This window comes from Zootoca vivipara, chromosome 4 (assembly GCF_965207765.1).
Source record: "Zootoca vivipara chromosome 4, rZooViv2.hap1.1, whole genome shotgun sequence".
Taxonomy (NCBI): Eukaryota; Metazoa; Chordata; class Lepidosauria; order Squamata; family Lacertidae; genus Zootoca; species Zootoca vivipara.
The window spans coordinates 30,149,413-30,170,698 of NC_142587.1; the positions used below are offsets into that span (position 1 = coordinate 30,149,413).

Genomic DNA, 21,286 nt, shown 5'->3' on the forward strand with positions numbered 1-21,286 from the left:
AGTGGTAAAATGCAGATTTTACTGGGGGAAATGCCAGGACAAAAAACCCAAAACACTTGGATATGGAGCTTTAAAGCCCGGAGCTGTGGCTAGAAACACAGGACAAAGGGAAATCTGGATGAGCCCTTAGTAGCTTCATTATAAATCTGTTGTTTGGAATGTTAGGCTTTATAGGGAATACCATGTTATACTGTGGTGTTGGAGGACGAAATATATATCATTAGGTTTATAATTTGAAAATGACATCTCACTGTGTTCACACTTCTATTGCAATACAAATGATTAAGAATGTGTATAAACTGTCTACTACGGTATTATTGCTACTCTTTTGGCCAATATTGGAAACGTCCACTGTCCTTAGTAAGAGTTAGGAGAATGGCCAACTAGACAGGTGCTGGTAGCTTTTAGCCCATGACTGCTGGCTTGTGCTGTGGTGGCATATTCAGTTACATTGAGAAAGAAAGGCCATAATGTTAATCAGTTCTTCCAGATTTGGTCTGAAAATGTCAAGAGCTAGGAAAAGTCGGTAGTACTGTATAGAACAGTAGTTACAAAGTTACTGTGGCCAAGTATCTTGAGTAGATGTGTACAACAAACTCTTGAAATTGTATTGATTGCAGTGAAGAACAATATATGCAACAATGAAATGGTACCTTTGGAAAAAAATTAAATGGGACTACATAACATTCTACATGTTTTAAGGACAGTTTAAATCATTGCAAACAAAGAGTGGGATGATATATTCTAGATTAATAGGAGCATAATAGGAATAAAAAAATTGTTCAGTCTGGTTTCAACTTTCCATTTGCCTACTATTATGTTAGATTATGCAGCCACCTTGAGCTCAACCAAGCATCAAAGCTGTATAATGCATGTGGATATGGACTGCTTCTTTGTATCAGTGGGTATCCGAGGTAGACCTGATCTAAAAGGTTAGTGTTCATTCCTCTTTGCACTTTGCAGCTTTTTATATACCAGGTGGAAAAGTACTGTTAAATGCACACCTGTTGGCATGAGTAAGCTTTTAAACAGAAAACCTACATATTGGTGCTACTGTACTTACAAATATCTCTAGATTTGTCATTCATTTAGCACAAAAATGTGTGTTCTAACTTTTATAGACTACTCTCAAAATCACTATCCTGTAGTCACCTCTCTGCCCAAAATCATGAAGATCATTGTTGTGGTTCAGGCAAGCACTATATTTGTGATTATTATTTTTACTGTGCAGTCTACCAAGGTAGCGTTTTTAATTTTATGGTATGTAGGGGTTTGGGGGGGGGAGGGATTCCTGTGTAAACTTACAAAAATACAGGAGCATCCATTCTCCTGGACTTTACTTTTCTGTGGAGACTGAGTAAAAGTTAAGTGTGTGTGAACATAAACAGAGAGAAAGTATGTGTGTTGAATGGATGGAGAGTGTCTCAGAGGGGGAGAAATGATCAAAGGAAGCAGTGCTTGCAATACTCTCTCAAGCTTCCAAATGTGCTGATGGACTTAATAAGGTTGGCAATGTCTGCATTAATCCTTGTTAAGGCTATAATTCTATTGTATGCTAAACTGTCATTTATTCCATACAGATATGTGTTCTATTAACAGAATGCACTCTCTTAATCATGTTCAGTAAAACAAATGAAAAAAGCTTTACAATTGTAGATATGTAGAACTTGTGTTACTAAGTGATTTGCAGTAGTGCTCATAGATCTTTTACAAAACTGCAGTGCAAGTTGACTTACAACTGTATTATGTTTCACAGGCAAACCGGTTGCTGTTACGAGTAACAGAGGATCAGGAAAATCTTTGCTTCGTCCTGGTGCAAATCCCCAGCTGGAATGGCAATATTATCAGAATAAATTATTGAATGGCAAAGCAGGTACAAAACTGAAATTTGTTGAGATAGATAGATAGATAGATAGATAGATAGATAGATAGATAGATAGATAGATAGATAGATATAGGATTGTCACTTGTAACAATCCAAAGTTAGTTCTGTAGTGCTGTGGTAGTATCTTGCTAGTTAAAATAACTTTATATAAATTTAGCTGAAAATACCTGGCGTTGCCTGGAAATTCTGAGAAACCAAAAAACAGGTATATGGATAGTGTAATTTGTTAATTTTAGAGCTGTGCACCCCAACCTAACCCAGGGAACACCTGACCCTGACCTGGTCCTGATATTTAATTAGGGTTTTAATAAACCCTATACAACCAAGAGGGAAGAGGGAAAGAGACACTGGGTATTCTTTCTCTCTCCTTGTGACTGCACTGCAGAGAGCAGGAGGATTCAGGCGTACTGGGTGCTGCTTCACCAATGGATTCCCTGAGTGAAATGTGCTGATGAAGCAGGCCCCTGCAGCCAGCAGGAGTGCATCTTTGGTATGCAATTCCTGTAGTGTGGCTGCATGTGGCAGGCCTGTTTTGCCTTCCCATTCTGCCACTCCCCCCCCCCCTCCACACATTATGGCCCGCTGTGAGGTTTGGCTCCTCCACTTTGGGAACCGTATTGCCAAATTTGGGTGGCAATATTTCAAGAGGCGTCTGAATGCTTAGAGAACAGACAGGTAGACAAACCGCTTTCCAAAATATATAATAGATGGGGCAAAAACATTTGGAATACTACATACAGTTTGGATTGCCCCATCTAAACAAAGAATGTATTACAACTGGCAAAGGAGCAGCGAAGATGAACAAAGGAACGTGACCAATGCAAATGGAGCTTTTTAGTTTTAAGATTGCAGTGGGGAAAAGGGAAGAAAAACTATAATGGTGTGAAGGGATAGAACGGTTTTTCTCCCTCGTTGTATTTGAACTCGGGTCACTCAATGAAATAGACTGGCAGTAGATCTAGCACAGGCAAGTACTTAAATTTATAAATTTATTTATGGACATTGTTGCCCAAAGATATTGTGGTAGTTAACAGAGGATTAGACGAATTCCTGCATGATGGGTCTATCATTGGCTTTTAACTAGGACAGATAAATGTTTCTAGGTAGAATATCAGGTTTTAGGGGCAAATGGTTGGGGGGGGGATAGTTGTAGTCTTCCATGCTCTGCTTTGTGGGCTTGCTGGAAGAATGGAGCTGACTACTGTTGAAAGCAGGATGTTGGATTAGATGGAACCTTAATCTGATCTAGCATAGCTGCTATTATTTTTCCGAGCCATGTTGTCCGAATACTGTTTTTCCTCCTCTTCTTTTGTTGGATCACACTTCTATGATCCCAAGGAAGCCACATTTTTTCCTAAACATTTAGAAAGGCTTGAGCAGTTTGGTTCTTTTAACTTGGGCCCCCCTTGCCCCTCCTGACTGAATTGTTAAAAAGAGCAGTAGCAGGGCTGTGTAGGAAGCAAAATGTGGACTTGCAGGTGCTGGTGCTGCTACTGCTGCCGCTGCCGCTGCCACTGCCTTGTCTCTTTCCCTCTTTTCAGATTGGTCTCCTTATGAACCTAGAGACAGTGTGCATAGAGAGAGAAAGGAGGAGGGTGGGGTAGCTGTAGCCCTGGGGCTTTGCTTACCTCTGAAACTCCTTAGAAAAGGAAAAGGACTCCACTGCTGCCTAGTAAGGTCAAGGAACAAAAAAGTTAAATTGAGTTCTGTTTTTAATGGGTGTTTGTGCATATGTGTTAGGCATTTTTGTTTGGAGAGTATTTTGCCTGCTTTTTGATGTCTGCTTCTTGTTTTAGTGATTACTGCTCTTTTTCTTTGGAAGGGATATACGTAGCGGGGGTGTATGTTGTGCCTGTGGATATTTGTGTTACGCAGTGTTGCTCTGAACACCACTAGCTTTCCTGCTGTGAAGTTGACATTTTTTTCTTTTTTTGTAAATAAATTTTATTGGTTTTACAATTTCAACTTCAACAATTATTTTCCATCAAGTAAAATTAAAGATACAAAATATCCAACATAAAAAAATAAAAAGTGAAATAGAAGTAAAGAGAAGCAAAGAGAAAGAAGAAAAGATCTTTTCGGAGGTTCTCTTTAACCTCCTGACTTCCCTCCATTTCCTTTCCTGGTTCTTTGAATATATACCTTTTCTGCATAATTTACTTAAACCTCTTTTTCTTATCCTTACTGTTTTATCCTAAATGCATGCCATCATGCTTGTTTACAATACACACACACACACATATATATACATATATATACACACACATATACATACATACAACAAATGCTTCCCATTCTTTTTAAATTTCTCAATGTCATTGTCTCTGAGCGTTTACGTAAGTTTTGCCATTTCTGCATAGTCCATCATTTTCATTTGCCATTCTTTTATTGTCGGTATCTTGTCTTCCTTCCACCTTTGAGCTAGTAGGATCTGGGTGGTGCTGCTGCATACATAATCAGTTTCTGGAGTTGATATTTTTTCTGGTGATCATGCCAGTTTCTCAGATTTCCAAATATACCCCCAGCAGAAAATGGTTGGGGGTGCCTGATTTAAGTGGACTGTAATCATTTAGTCAAGAATAGATATTGTTAGATATGGTTTCCTGAATTTTGTTTTGAAATGTTGCTTTATTCCAAGATTGTCTTGTCCAGTCCAAGACATCTAAGATCTTCCAGTTCTTTAATACATTGAAAGGTACTTAAAAAACAACAACCCTGATTCTAAAGTATCATGTAGCATAGCTGTTTTAATAGTGCATTGGTAGTGCATTCCACAGTGAAATGTTAGCACAGGATACTGGCAATAAAATGTACATTCATTTATCCTATTTATTTCCTGCTTTACAGCTAAGATTGGTTTCTCACTTAGAATGATAAAAATCCATCCCAAACATAGAGTGTAAGTTATTAATGCTAAATTGATGTATTTCTTTCGGCCTGTGATAGCAAGCCTCGGGTTTCAGACTTGGTTTTGCCCTCAAAGGGAGGAGGCAAAATGAGATTGAGGTGGCCCTGGAGCATGGCAACTCACAAATGCAGCCCTTCTGTTCATCTGCTAATGGGTTGCAGGAGTCTGATACAATGTGTCACTATGTATGTCACATTTGTACCAGAATTGTGTCCTTTAGATACTCAAACAGACATTCCTAAGTATTTTTCAATGTAAATACTTCAATTACAGCCAACATCAGTAGCACTGTGAGAAGTCAGAATTACTTCTACATTTAGCTTCTGCTATTGGAGATCAGACAGATAACCATATTGAGATTTGTCATAAATACTACAGATTGTGGAGTGGAAAGTAGAGTGGAAAGTAAGGTAATGGGAAGAACTACAAATATAGAAGTTGTTCTGCTTTCATGTTTTTCACATATTTTCAGAATATTCAGAGATAATATTTTCCATTCATAGTACTGTGCCATAGTACTAGCTTCCTTGACAGTCCATTTAGGGCTGATAAATGGGATAAAACACCTCAATAAAAACAAGGGCATTCATATAGCTATAGTTTGTCAATGCATAGTATATTGACAGGGCCGGCTCTAGGTAGACTCCCAGTGGCGGGATGTGCCAGGGCGCCGGGCCGGTAGGCAGGGCGCTGTGCAGCAAAGCCGCGCGGAAACCATGCTGCGCCCTGTGAGGGCGGGGGCGCCGGAGCGATCTCTGCCCCTCAGCGCCAGGGCGCCCGACCTGCTCGAGACTGCCCTGTATATTGACAACACAAGGTGCAATCTTTTAACACTTGTTATAAATAACACTAAAAGAGTGTGCTTACTTTTAACATTTCAGGCATATGTGGAAATGTAGTAGAATTTACACTCAAGTTTTTAAGTTGCTTTGTTCTTCTGTATCTTTAACATGCACAATAAATAGCATGAGAGAGGCTTCTAGTGTTTGTATGAAAAACGATTATTAAAGTTTGATTTGTCCTTCTGTGGGGACTTGTGGGGACCTTCAAGCTACTCTTGCTCTCTAAGATTGGATAGTTTCTCCACCTTCTGGTGGCATTATAGTACCTTTATAGAGTCTGTTGTTTGTTTGTTTGTTTGTTTGTTTGTTGTTGTTGTTGTTGTTGTTGTCATAGTTTACTGTGATGGATGTAAGAGCAATTATTATACTCTGGTTTCTGGTACAACATGGCGTAGTTGCTAGTGTGCCATAACAAATCCTAGTCTCCTATGCATCTCCTTTTTTCCTTTCTTTCACCCATCTTGCTGACAAGAATGAGTTTAGTCACATGAGCCACAGCACTTGCTTTGTCTTAATAATGCAGGAACACTGTAGTAGTGTACATCTTGCTGTAGCAGTATTCATTGTGATAACGATTGAAGGTGCAATTCACACCATTATGCCTATCACTTCTTGGACCTTGTGTAATATAGTGTTGTCTTGCAATGCATGCTGATTTAAGTTTTACAAATTCATACAAGGCTTCGCTTTCCAAGAATGTTGGAATAAAAACAGTGTAGAGTGCCTTTCCATTGCATGGTGGCTTCTCAAATCACTCACATTATTCCTTACCTTGGCAAAAGTATGCTTCCTGACATAACCCACATGGTGTTTTTTTAAACTTTGTTGGTAGGTAATTAGATTTTTATATTTGTGCATATTTTGAATTCTGTGTATTTCTCAATGATTTTTCTACTTTCATTTTTCAGCAGTATGTTCACCTGTGGGTTATTTGATAAACAAATGCAATGAGCAGCTTGCTGACTCTTCAGGAGTTATTTCCTATATAAATAATTTTAATCTAATGTTTTATTAAAAAGTGGCACATAGATTTTTAAAAATACAGAAAAAATACATGTACTTTCCAGTAGGAATGATCATGGAACGGTCTGCTATATATAAATTATCCCATATGATAGGTATTGAAACATAATAAAAGCTTTGGATGTGTGTGTGTAAATTATTTTTTAACCTACTGGTAAATTCTGTTCTTGTAATCCATGTGCAAACTCTAAATAACACCCATCTATGATTTGGAACAAATTCTAATCTCAGTTTTTTACATATGACTAACCATGTCATTTGTTCATACCTCCCATTCTCCATGCTGTGTTCTGCTCTTGGGTTATCTTTGATCTCTGAGACAGTTACTTTAAGGATCTGTGAACGTTTGTTTGACAAGAAATAGGTGCTTTTTCAGCATCAGCCCCATCTTTTACAAAGTTCTTGTTGGTTGATGATTCCTGCTTTTATTGTCACTCTTACTGGACAAACGTTTACAAGCAGTTGAATCTTGGGCCTCTTAAAAAACCAGTCTTTAATTTTATCCATCCACAATTGTGTTGCTTTGCATTTGCTACCATTCTTGTTCTGTATCTCCTTGAGAGCAGGTAATGATTGTTCTACTGATAGAACTTATCTGACCCAAAGAGATAGGGAAATCAGCACACAAAGCCAATGGGTTAGGTTCCTTTCCTCATCTGCCAGCATTCTCAAGATATGAATATATTCTTTCCCTCAATCCCAGTTTCTTCAATTTTCATTCTAAAGAGCAACAATTTTTTAGTCATCACGTGAGATACAGATTTATTCTCAGCGATTTCTTTTTCACAGACTTGGGTCCTGGCCTCTGATTTCTCCATCCGTTGCTCCACATTCACCATGCGCCTGTCTAGTTTTCCAACTTTTGATGAGAGGTTCTCTACCTTGCATTCCAGTGAGGACAGTATGTCTCGCATTGCCCTGAATTTACAGGAAGTGACCATCAGCTTAAGGGGGGGATCTACTGTGCTGCACTGTGGAGAAGCCCATCGAAATCATGAAGATAGACAAGATGATGACCTCTTATGCCAGGGCGGAAGAGCAAATGGACAGAAGACATTGTTCTTGTTTGGGGCATAATTTGCTCTAATTTGCAGTTGCAGATATGTTGGGTAACTTGAATGAGCCCATCAATATGACAACGCTAAACTGTCAAGATAGTAGCCTATTCATGTTCTGTCTCTCACATCTTTCATCCACTACATTCTTTGCCCTGTAAAGACTACATTATAATTCATTTCAAACTCAAATTGTAGCACAATTCAGCAGTTACAAAGAATGCACCGGTTTGGAGAAATAACTCTAAATGTTCACTGTAGTAGACTGCAGAAACGAAAGCCAAATCCAAGTTACTTAACTCTTCTTTCAAAGTAAGCATTAGTATATTAGAGTAGGTCTCTCTGTACTTTGTGATCTCTGTGTACAACAGAGACTTAACATGTTCTTGTACACTGTAGCTCATTCCCGTATATTTTGCTCATAGTTGGTACGTGGTTAGTTTGTTAGGGGCAGTTCTTTAACATAAATCTGCCAGACTCGGGCTTAAAAACTTGTCTCTTGTTTGGTAATCTCAAATGGCCACATATTTTGGACAAATAATGAGCAAAAGAAATTCGGGATGTAGAGGGAGGTAGTTGACCATCAAAAGAGAGCAGCTTGTAGGGTTTTTTTCTGTTTTAATAGTGTACTTGAATGAACTACAGTACATATTGCATATGTTATTCCCATTTTCTTTTTATTTGTACTGCTTTAATAACAGGTAACCATTTTCAGACAAGGAATAGTCATTGCATTGAATTTACGTATCTCTGTAAATATGCTTAAAGGATTAGGCAAGATGGGTAGGAGGAAATCTCTCATTTTATAGCAAAGTTAAAAGGAGATTTCATAGATGAAGTGTAACTTGCGTCATAAAATGTTCCATACTAGTGTAAATATTGGCTGTGTTAAAATCCAAACTGTAACAACTTCACATAGCTGCTTTTCCCTTTCTAACTATGGTAGCACTTTTCCAATTCCCCACAGAAGAAATTTGTGGGAAATGAGTTCTTTGAAAAGTGCAGTAAGTGTACATTGTGCATGGCTCTCTTTCTACCATGAAAAAAAGTTGCCACACTGTGGGGTTGGTTGAGGAGCCAAGCATAAGAACAAGCTGGGTTTAGAGCTCACCGTTCAACCACGGACCATGCAGTAATTTTATACCACTTAGCTCGGAAATACTCTTCTTCTGAGCGGGGCCAACTCTGTGCTGCCTTCATAGATTTGAAGGCCGCGTTCGACAGCATACCCAGAAAACTATTATGGGGAAAATTGGCCCATTGGGGCATTGATAGAAGGTTATTGTGGCTAATAACCCAACTCCACGATGGGACGACCGCCAGGGTGAGAATAACACCTACTGGTGACCTCACAAACTCCGTACCCATCAACAGAGGAGTTCGACAAGGGTGCATTTTAGCCCCTTATCTTTTCAATCTATTTATAAGCGACATGAGAACACCTCTAGCCGAGTCACAATTAGCTATCCACGCTCCTCGCCTTGCGGATTACCGCTGCCCCTTATTGCTGTATGCTGACGATGCTGTGATACTCTCGTTCTCTAGAATCGGTTTAAGGAGGGCACTTAAGATTTTTGCTTTGTACTGTAAATCTAACCTCCTTACCATAAATCAATCTAAATCGAAAGTGCTTATTTTTTCCAGAAGTCGGAAGTTGTACAAATGGATGTTGGATGGGAAACCTATCGAACAAGTTCAAAAATTTCAATACCTGGGAGTGCACTTTCAACACAACATGGGCTGGAAAGCGCATATTGCTTACCTCCAAAACAAGGCCAAAGCCCTTTCGAACGCATTACTGCGTTTCTTCTTTTCAGAAGGGGCTCTACATGTACCATCTGCCTTAAAGGTATTTAAAGCTAAAGTGGTGGCGACAATGGCTTATGCTGCCCCGTTATGGGGAGCATCAGTAAATCTGGCGCCCCTAGAAACAATTCAGAACCAATTTCTGAGACGCCTTTTGAAATTGCCCCAGTGCGTGAGCAATGCAGCTATTCGCCTTGAACTTAAAATTCCCTCGTTAGAAAACTCCTTATGGAAGCATATTTTCTGCTATTGGCTGTCCTTGTGGCATAGATTGCCCAATCACCATCTCATTCAATGTCTTTGGAGAGACGACTTTGTTAGTCCCTGGGCAAAAAAAATCCACTCCAAAATTATGTCCTACGGATTGTTCCCATCGGACCTATTGAAATTAGATCTTCCCTCAGCCAAAAGAACTATAATTCAAAAACTAGATAACTATGATTTCCATCAAAATATTATAACGGGAGGTGGAACATGTTCCCCGCTGAATCAAGGCATACAGCCCACGCATCAGATTCCATCGTACCTGTCTTTTCTTTCTGTCGCAGCCCACAGATTCGCCTTCACCAAAGCAAGATTTAATGTTTTCCCATCCAATGTCCTGGGGCACAGGTTTTCCAAAGGCCAAATCTCAGTTTTATGCACGTGTGACAACAGAACAATAGAATCCCTCTACCACATACTGTTCTGTTGCCCCCTGCATACGCCCGCTCGGACTAAAATCTTGTACCCTCTAATTCTGGAAATCACGGACAAACCGCTGGAGACCCAATTAACATACCTGCTGCAAGATGATGATACGACCAAAACATTACTTGTAGCAAGATATTTGATTTCAGTTCTCTCTTACAAAAAACAGCATAACTTACTTTACGACTACTGACACTAAGATACATCATTCAAGTAACCTTCTGAGCTGAGTAATGGAAAATGATGGCCTGCAATGCACTAACGTTTTAACCATAGCTAAAAACCCCATAAAACTACTTGAAACGTTTTAAAAAAGTTGTACAATGTTCCTTGTATGAGGAACTAATTTTGCCTGATTGTTCTGATTCTTTTATGTTTTTAATTTGTCTGATTGTTTTTATGTATGTCGGTTTTATACTGTTTTATTCTTGGTTGCAGTACATTATGGGCCTATGGCCGAAATAAAGTTTATCTCTATCTCTTCATCAGGATGGATGATAAACTCAGCAATTTGGGTTTGGGGTGGGGGAAGCCAGAGAAGAAAAAATGAGTTGATGTTGAAGGCATGTTGCCTGCATACGATCAGTCTCAAGATGAAATTGGGAAGGAGACAGCAGACATTCAAATAGACTGTTTATGTGCTATGCAGGTATCAGGTTTCTCAAAGGCCTCCTGAGAACAAGAAGGATTAATAATGGCTAGTCTTCCATCTGGAACCACAACAACTAGCGGTTACCCAGGTTTGTTTCCACCCATAGGCTCCTTACCAGGTAGAAAACAGAAATGGAGAGAAACTAGGCAGGCTGTATGTTGGCAAAACTGTTGCACCCTTCCCACCTTAGTGCTTAGTCTACCATATAGTCTGTTGAAGAGTTATGGGAAACTCAAAAGCTTACACACTATTTTGTGGTACAGTATTTTGGTAATAAATGTAATTCCTTAATACACATTGTGGTTATTAATTTTTGTAGGCCAACACTGCTACCCTTACTTTAATAAAATAACTTTAAATATTATATCGATTTCTTATGCAAGTAATTTATTTTTAACCGCTAACTACAAAAAAGCTAAAATATTTCTCAAGCAGGAGCAACTGAACTGGACTCACCAGATGATGATAATCCAGAGTCTACACAAGTGAATGGAATTGACTTGGAAATATCTGTGCAATCAATGGCTGAAATTGCATCTTGCAGTTATGAAGCCAGGTAAGAGGAAACTATTTCCTGTTAGTCAGTTGTGAATTGCAGCGTTTCCTCTAATTTTCAGTGTAGATGTTTACCTCACACGTTCAGGACAAGAGAAGAGAGGGGATGAGAGAACAGCTCTCTCATGCTACAGCTCTTCAAAGAGAGCATATGTATCCTCATTCCCCTGTATTGCTAAAATGCCCTTCCACAAGGCAGACAATTATTTTCCTGGGTTTTCATCTTCAAGTTGCTCCTTAAAACATACTTGTTCACTGTGATTTATCTCTATGGAACCCGCCTTGTGCAGTTATACATATGGGGTTGAATTCAGCTTGCCTTTGCACTATACTGGAGGTTCTCCTAACACTTCAGAGTAGATTTGGAGAGCACATAAGGTGGGGAGGAGATGAAGCCCTGTTGCAGCAGCAGGAATGTTTTTGCTGGCTCCAGCTAGTGCACCAAGTTAGTTGAATTGGGGGGGGGGGTGTGTGTGCCTGTGCAGAGCCTCACTTCTGTGTTGTCCCTGGATGATAGTTTGTCAAATGGAATGTCATCGCCACCTAGCATCCAAAGGTGCGGAATGCACACAAAGTCTTGGAAGTAAGCATTCCCTTGAAGACCTCAACTCCAATTTATTTCCTGTCTTCAGCCGAGGCAATTTTCCTCAGTCTTAGTTTCTATTTTTGTCCCTGATCTCCAAAAATACATCTTAATTGCCTGGCTGGAGAATAGCAAGAGGACAATGTATGTGTGTGTTGAAAGAAGCCTACTGTAAAAGAGGCAAAAATTCCATTTGTTGCACCACACTCTTCTGCTTCTAAATTGTATGGTGTATTGTGCTGACCAGACCACTATGAGATTTGAATCCAGGCTAGTTGCCAGAAGCATTGTCCATTCCTTATATAAAGTCAATGTGGAAAAAAGTCAAGTTCTAATTCGTGGCAGTAAATGGTCTGATATGGTCTGATATATTGTTGTTAGGATTTTACCACCATTATCAGCAATTTCTTGGGCATCTGGTCTCACATTTACATACAGTGACTTTTGTAATTTATCAGTAATCTGCCTCTTTGAGGGCACTTTATTATCTCCTGGTGCAAGAACAGTGAAAAATTCCAAATCCGTAGTTGTTTTAACTTTAGAGGCTGTTGATATTAAACCAATCTTATGGTTGTTTTTAGGCAAGTTGGTATAAAGAATGGAATGTTCTTTGGACAAGCAAGACGATTGTGTCCAAATCTTCACGCTGTGCCCTATGACTTTCAGGCATACAAAGAAGTTGCACAAAGCATGTATGAAACCCTGGCAAGGTAAAAGTACTGAGAAATTAATTATTTTTCTTTTTGATATGGTTTCAGATGCTCCTGCAGACATTTCATTAAAATGTCTTTCTGTTTTAATTTAAGAGTAATCTGTGAGTTTGCCTTTAAACTGTTATTTGTAATGCTGTATGCTTTGGAAACAAAACCTTCAATGCGGGAGATGCCTTAGAGGTTGCACACCAGAGTATTTTTAAAATAGGATTTTCAAGATCAGTTTGATTCAGCATTGGCTGACCAGGTAAAGAATTCCCAGTGGATTTGGAGAACCTGGTTCATATTTGAATGTTATATTAAAAATAGTGTTTACCTGGAATTCTAAGAGCTAAACTGAGACCTGGCTTGATGCCTCATTTCTTACTCAGTTGTTTGGCCCATTCACCTTAAATGTGGTGTTTGGAGCTACTTCACACACTAAAAACTGAGTGTGGGTGAGGTGGAGAGAAGTTCATAACTTCATGGCAGGCTACCGGGAAGTTAAGCGTGGATGGTTCAGTTCCCCACATTTGCTTTCCTCTTTTGGGTAAAAAGAAGAGCTCATTTCCCCACTTGTTTATCTGAGCAGAGGAATCATGTTTCCATCTCATCTAGACTGGTCCTAATGCATCAGATTTTCTGTTGATGTACCCTTTAAATATTACTTTGAGTTAATGAAATGATGGTGTTAATGAAATGCTTGGAATAAGACTATAGTAAAACTTCTCGAGCTCACACTTTACTAACATAAATTTAGTCCTAAGAAGGAAAGTAGTATTATCTATGAATTTTCCAGTGCACAGTTATATATTTAGGTTCCATAGAATTAGAAGATAAGACAGTTGGGGAGATTTTATTTGTCCCATGTTTGGTGAGCTATTGCTGCTGTTTCACTTCCTTTTACTTTGTGTTGATAGCTATACTCATAACATTGAAGCAGTCAGTTGTGATGAAGCACTAGTTGACATCACTGAAATCATTGCAGAAACCAGATTGACAGCGGAAGAATTAGCAAGTGTTATCCGTTCTGAAATAAAAGCCAAGACCAAGTGTCCTGCTTCCATTGGAATAGGTTAGTTCATGATGGGTTTAAATGTCAACTTACCGGTAATACAAATGTGCACTTATTACAAATGTTCGCCCGGGCTTTACATGACGGTTAATCCAGCTATATTGATGTATTAAGCTAATCTACTGATTTGTAATGTATTTTATACTTTAGGAATGTAATTTTATTGCTGGTTTTATCTTGTTCATCACCATAATCTTTTTTCTTAATGTTGACATTATAGAAATTTCTGCAGATAAAATAAATGACATGATCATTAATGCACACCTTAATATACACACATCCTTACACTTTTCACATCCTACATTGAATACATGGATGGATACAGCAGAATCATTTCCCTGCTCTCAGCTTGACATGCTTGTTGATCCTGTACACTGGATTCAGAACACTGGAAAACCAGATGGGCACTTGGATGTCTCTATTGGAGTTGGGGTACATAATTCCATTCATCCCTCCCCATGCAACCACCTCCACATTTTAGTGCAGTATGCATAATTTCTTCATATTCTCCTGTAGCTGCTACTGACACTCATAAGAGCATAAGAATCATCTTGGATTATACCAAATGCACTTGTAGTCCAGCATTCTGCTCTCACAGTGGTCAATCAGATGCTCATGGGAAGTCTGCATATGTGACCTGAGTGCAACAGCAATCTCCCTACTTGTGAATCCCATCAACTGGTATTCAGAGGCATATTGCCTCTGGCACTGGGGATAGTAATAGCTGTCATGGATAGTATCCATTTATAGTATTATCCTCCATGAATTCGTCTAAACCTCTTTTAAATCCGCTCAAGAACCACTACATTATGTGGTAGCAAATTCTATAGTCAAGCCATGTGCAGTGTGAAGAAAGGCTCTCATTTACCAAAGGAAATTGCATAGCTCGTGTTTATAGCAAAACAGCAACAACAACACGTGACCTGACTGGTGCTGTAACTGCCTTCCTGTGTTCATAAGTCTGAGGGCATAAATCGTAAGCTCCACCCTCCTCTTCCTCTTCTCCGGGATGGTGATATACCAAAGTGTGAATTAATATTTTTAATAACAATTTGGATTTATTCAGCTACATTCTATTTGTCATTTTTTTAGGTTCAAACATTTTGCTAGCTAGAATGGCAACACGCCGAGCAAAGCCAGATGGACAATATCACTTAAAGCCAGAAGAAGTGGATGATTTTATCAGAAGCCAACTTACTAGCTATCTTCCAGGTAAATTTATGCTAGTATAATCACTCCAGTTTTGTATAGAGACTCAGTCATAGTTCTCTCAGCTCCCCACCCAAGACTTTGCCCTGTGGAACACAACTCCTCTTCATCCTGGAGAGTAGTGACTAGTGGGGTGCCACAGGGTTCTGTCTTGGGCCCAGTCTTATTCAACATCTTTATCAATGACTTGGATGATGGGCTTGAGATGACACCAAATTAGGAGGGGTGGCTAATACCCCAGAGGACAGAATCACACTTCAAAATGACCTTAATAGATTAAACCAGTGGTCCTCAACCTTGGGCCTCCAGATGTTTTTGGCCTACAACTCCCATGATCCCTAGCTAGCAGGACCAGTGGTCAGGGATGATGGGAACTGTAGTCTCAAAACATCTGGAGGCCCAAGGTTGAGGACCACTGGATTAGACAACTGGGCCAAAGCAAACAAGATGAATTTTAACAAGGAGAAATGTAAAGTACTACACTTGGGCAAAAAAAATGAAAGGCACAAATACAGGATGGGAGACACCTGGCTTGAGAGCAGTACATGTGAAAAGGATCTAGGAGTCCTGGTAGACCACAAACTTGACATGAGTCAACAGTGTGATGCAGCAGCTAAAAAAGCCAATGTAATTCTGGGCTGCATCAATAGGAGTATAGCATCTAGATCAAGGGAAGTAATAGTACCACTGTATTCTGCTCTGGTCAGACCTCACCTGGAGTACTGTGTCCAGTTCTGGGCACCAAAGTTCAAGAAGGATACTGACAAGCTGGAACGTGTCCAGAGGAGGGCAACCAAAATGGTCAAAGGCCTGGAAACGATGCCTTATGAGGAACGGCTTAGGGAGCAGGGTATGTTTAGCCTGGAGAAGAGAAGGTTAAGGGGTGATATGATAGCCATGTTCAAATATATAAAAGGATGTCATATAGAGGAGGGTGAAAGGTTGTTTTCTGCTGCTCCAGAGAAGCAGACACGGAGCAATGGATTCAAACTACAAGAAAGAAGATTCCACCTAAACATTAGGAAGAACTTCCTGACAGTAAGAGCTGTTCGACAGTGAAATTTGCTGCCAAGGAGTGTGGTGGTGTCTCCTTCTTTGGAGGTCTTTAAGCAGAGGCTTGACAGGCATATGTCAAGAATGCTTTGATGGTGTTTCCTGCTTGGCAGGGGGTTGGACTGGATGGCCCTTGTGGTCTCTTCCAACTCTATGATTCTATGATTCTAACTCTGAAAGTGATTATCCCCTACTAAATTGATACAGTATAAGCATTTGATTTATGATCATGCTGGGTAAGAAATGCATACAACACTCTCCAAAGCTTGAGAGTGGCTGTGGCTTAAAACATTTTCATTTTGAGCTGTTTTATCGCTTATAAAATGTACAAGCAAGGCAAAATAACACATTTGTACCCTTTGAATTTGTCAATATTCAGATGTTTTACAGTCTCTAGTGGTCTTTTTACTTAGAGCTCAGAATTATTTTAGATCCTGTAATATGTGGTGGTTCTAGTTGCTTGCTGAAATGTGAATGCCAGAATTTGGCATCACTGTTGCTTGTTGTACTCATAGTTTCTGGGCAGTCATAAATATTAATACACATTGGTTTTATTAAGTGAATTACATTTCCCAGTTGTAGACTTCAAAAGCAAAAATGTATTTATTTTTTCAGGCGTTGGTAGGACAATGGAATCCAAGTTGTCATCTTTGGGTATAAAAACTTGTGGAGATCTGCAGTGTGTCACAATGTCAAAGCTTCAGAAAGAATTTGGCCCCAAAACAGGACAAATGCTCTACAGATTCTGCCGTGGTTTGGATGATAGGCTGGTTCAAAGAGAAAAAGAGAGAAAATCTGTTTCAGCTGAGATAAACTATGGTATAAGATTTACCCAGGTAAAAATAATAATCATAACTTTTGTGCAGTAATAAGTCAGTATCTTAAAATAACTTGTCTGTAATGCAGCTATTTAGCTGCATTTTTTCTATGTTTAATTCTTGTCCGTAGCTCAGTGTCTCCTTCACATGCAGAAGTTCCCAGGTTCAAACCCCTGCTTCTTCAGCTATGGTTAGAAGAGATCCCTTCCTGAAATCCTGCAGTCCCACTGCCAATCATTGTTGATAATACTGAACTAAATGGACCAGTGGTCTGATAACCTCCCTGTGTTCCTAATGCTGAAATCTGTACATAAGTAGTGTATAACTGGTTTTCAAATAATGTTTGGGATTTCTTGCATGATCATTAGAGAGTTCTTGTCAGCAATAGCTGAGTACACTCACTGTAATGCATAGATGTAGGAGAAATGTTGGATGTGTACTAAGGTGCACTCTTTGCTTATGCAGGGCTCTGGGCGCATCCGCCAAATTTCACCTTCACCCTGTGTAAGGGTGTGTGCTCTGTTTAAGTTAATGCAGAAGGTAGGAAGTTTGAAAGCATGTACAGTTGACCAAGTGAGCCAACTAATGAATACATTTTATAAAAAATAAATGCAAGGGGTGGAATTCAGAGTCAGTGCTCTTCCATTCTGTCTATGCAAGCATTTCAGACCGCCAGATGAAATTATCTCCCCTCTCCTGGGTACTTTTCTGGGAATTCTAGCAACACCTGCCCCAAGCCAATTTTGGGGCATGGGCGGAAAGCCCCATTGCACAAGTGGAAGTCTGTTGGCGCAGCTTGTTTTGTGAATCCTGCCTATGGTTTATAAATGTTGTGGATTAATTCTGTCAATACAACTATAGAATTAGACTGTTCCTCCTTACTTTTTTACAACCCATTTTATCTATTTCTAGCCAAAAGAAGCAGAAGCTTTCCTTTTGAGTCTTTCAGAAGAGATCCAACGTAGATTGGAAGCTGCTGGTATGAAAGGCAAACGATTAACTCTCAAAATTATGGCCAGAAAAGCTGGGGCTCCAGTAGAACCTGCAAAATTTGGAGGCCATGGAATCTGTGACAGTATTGCCAGGTAAACAATCTATATACCAGTAAATAAAAATGTAACTGTCTGTTCGTTACTAACCTACGTTCTCTGAAAATATGTGACTGATTGCTGTGAAAATTTGACACAACGTTGCCACACTGTGTATGAGTGTTTCTATATACCTAGATTATACAGAGGTTTTACCTGTGACAGGTAAACACATGCATTTTTAGAAAAACATTGCCATCTGCTGGATGTCAAAGCAACACAGCTGAGGATGCCTCAGCTGCTGCCATTGGCTGCAGACTATCTGTGACATCACAATATCAAGGCATTGCCCAGCCAGGGGAGCAGGCCAGGCCCTTCCCAAGATGCACATGGGGTGTGCGGGTGGAAGAGAGAGAGAAGGGTGCCATCACATGGGAGGAACATGACGTCACGCAGCAGGGGGGGACCAGAGAGAGGTGTCGTGACGGCTGGGGCGAGGAACGGGGCGCTGAGTGGAGGAGGGCCATGCCTTTGGGGAGGATGAATGGGGTGGGGCAGGGTGGGGGGATATAACAGAATATGTGTGGGGAAGTTACTTACACATTTAAAGCAACACAGCTGAGGATGCTCCCATTGGCTACAGACTAACTGTGACATCACAAAAACATGGCATTGCCCAGCCAGGGGAACAGGCCAGGCCCTTCCAAAGTTACACATGGGGTGTGCAGGTGGAAGAGAGGGGTCGGGGTGACGGGTGCCATCACGCGGGAGGAAGATGACGTCATGCAGTGGAGGGACCAGAGAGAGGGATGTTGTGGCATCATGCGGCTGGGGTGAGGAACGGGGGCGCTGAGTGGAGGAGGGCCGGGGTTGGAGTGGCGTGGAGGGATTTCACAGAACACGCGTGGGCACGTTTCTCTTTCTGAGCCACAGCAACGCGGGGCCGGGAACAGCTAGTTAAACAAAGAGACTTCTGAAGTAGACATGTATATTAGTACTACTGTATGCTGTCTCAAGGCAAATCTTAAAAAATGTAGTATAAACACTGATAACTGGGAAACACTGGCCTGCGAGTGCTCCAGTTGGAGAACAGACTTTACCAAAGGTGTCATGGGCTTTGAAGAAACTCGATCTCAGGACGCAAGGGAGAAACGTGCTTAGAGGAAGGCACGCTTGGCAAATCCACACCGTGATCAACTCCCGCCTGGAAACCAATGTCCCCACTGTGGAAGGATGTGTGGATCCAGAATTGGCCTCCACAGTCACTTACGGACCCATTGTTAAAACCGTGTTTATGGAGGACAATCTTACTCGGCTACGAGTGATTGCCAAAGAAACAAGAAGTAAACTACACATTAAATTCTTAATAAATTCCTGGACATCAGCAGAAGACATGTCTAAGTCTCTTTGCAAATGCTTAACAATATAAAAATACACAACAAAACAGTAACATCATACAAAGTTAAAAACAAGTTAAAAGCAAAAAGAAATTAAAAGCAAATGAAACACTGTGTTGAATCTCCTGCCATTGGATGCTTTAGAGTTCTTTTTCTCTTCCACTCATAATAGTAGAACTCTATAATTGCACAAGCCACACCATGCATAAGTTTATAAAACCTCTATCCTATCCCCCTTACATTTGTTTCCCATGGTTGATAGATCATTAGCAACTAGTATTTGCAGGCATGCTGATTCTGGAGTAGTGTACTGTATAGCTATTGCAAGTACTGTAGTAGCCATTGATCAATAACTTAATGCATTTTAAAATGTGTGTTCTTTGTAGGACTGTGACTCTCGACCATGCAACAGATAGTGCCAAAGTGATTGGTAAAGAAATGTTGAACATGTTTCACACGATGAAGTTGAATATTTCTGATATGAGAGGGGTAAGTGATTTTTCCATTAAGGTTACAGTATAAGCAGGGTGATAAAATTACAAATCAACGTCATTGAAAACAGATGAGGTTAGTACTTTGGTTTGAATTAAAATGTGACTTTAAGTGTTTGAGAGACTGGACAGTGACAGTCCAAATATTTTTATTTAAATGGGGATATCAGCTTTTGAGTAAAATCACAAAGACTTCTAGAAAATAACCTGTTTTGAAAGGCCAATATTTCCATTTTTAGACTGTTGAGCTTATTATACTTATGTTTGTTTCGTCTTGGTCACCATAAACAGAAAGCAATCGTGTATACAGCTTATTATATTATATAAGAATTTAAATACTCTCCTATAAGTAATGTTTAAAATATTAGCTACATTATTTCTTGAAAATGGTTTCTATTTAGAAACAATGTGCCTTTTTGTTGCTTTTTAGGTTGGAATTCAAGTACATCAGTTAGTTCCAGCTAATAAAACAACTTCAGCTGTTTCTTCTCGCTCATCAGTACATTCTGGATTTTTACCTGGTGGAGCTAATTCCATTATTGATCTTCTGCAAGTCTCAAAAGGAATAAAGAACTCAGAACAACAGCACAAGGAAGGTCAGTAAATGGAAACCGTGTTTCCTTTCTCATGGCATCTTATTGACATCTTATACACATTTTTGTTTGTAAACATTTTTCTTATTGATAACTTCTTTGTATTTCATTAATAACTTTTAATTTTGCAATAATAGAAAGTAAAACAGAGTAGTCGGGCTCCTTTAATTGTATGTGCAAGGTATTTCTGAACAGTTAAACTTTTCTCTTTTTTCTGCATTCATAGTATTTGTGGCTGCTGTGGATGTTGAAATATCTTCCACATCAAAAGCATGTACAATGCCGGCGTCATCTAATGCCAATCGTGTTGCCAACAAATCTGAGCCTGCAGTCAGTCTGAATGGTTTGCACACGCCTATCAGTATAAAATCAACACTTAATTTAAGTATTGAGGTACCATCACCTTCCCAGGTAAAAATTTCTTTCTGGTAAGAACAATGTAAAGAATGTTCTGAAGTTTTTCTTGTTCTTTCTTAATACAAAGCAAATAATGGATAAGATCCATATTTTTATTCTACGTATTCCCACTCAGTGTGTGATACTTTCCATGAGTCTTTGGAATGCCTCAAGCAATAAATGTGAACACATTAGTACATTTAAAGTGCAGTCCCATACATGTCTACTTGGAAGTAAACATTTTTAAAGCTTAATGGGATTTACTGCCATACAAAAGAATATAGAATTGTATCTGTTAGCATTTCTGTTGGGCAGAATCGTTTGGAACTAGAGATAATATTGCATTTTTAAGAGGGAATCTAGTGGCTGAGTTTTGCTTCATACTTGATGGTAATCTGATCATAACACGGCTCTGTTTTGCTTTGATGCATACTGGGTGGGACTGACAGATTTCAACCTTTTGGGGAGAATGATCAGACATGACCTATATTGAGAGAACCTTAGAATTTTATTTTGGACTGTTTTTCACAGATTA

The 21,286-nt window shown here is 39.6% G+C and overlaps 1 protein-coding gene across 9 annotated transcripts in view; it reads left to right on the forward strand.

Annotated features, from left to right (window-relative positions):
* Window positions 1–21,286, forward strand: part of REV1 (REV1 DNA directed polymerase) — a 42,890-nt gene that overhangs the window by 15,036 nt on the left and 6,568 nt on the right. For 4 of the 9 annotated variants that reach the window (XM_088668630.1, XM_088668628.1, XM_035115511.3 and 1 more), the window contains exons 7-17: window positions 825–932; window positions 1,757–1,873; window positions 11,294–11,417; window positions 12,581–12,709; window positions 13,612–13,766; window positions 14,859–14,978; window positions 16,644–16,864; window positions 17,759–17,931; window positions 19,658–19,760; window positions 20,193–20,358; window positions 20,582–20,766. In XM_088668630.1, the coding sequence (XP_088524756.1) occupies window positions 825–932; window positions 1,757–1,873; window positions 11,294–11,417; window positions 12,581–12,709; window positions 13,612–13,766; window positions 14,859–14,978; window positions 16,644–16,864; window positions 17,759–17,931; window positions 19,658–19,760; window positions 20,193–20,358; window positions 20,582–20,766 (1,601 nt within the window). Of the gene's footprint in view, window positions 1–824; window positions 933–1,756; window positions 1,874–10,837; window positions 10,950–11,293; window positions 11,418–12,580; window positions 12,710–13,611; window positions 13,767–14,858; window positions 14,979–16,643; window positions 16,865–17,758; window positions 17,932–19,657; window positions 19,761–20,192; window positions 20,359–20,581; window positions 20,767–21,286 lie in introns of those variants that run through there. The other 5 variants (XM_088668631.1, XM_088668629.1, XM_035115512.3 and 2 more) reach the window with 2 other exon arrangements.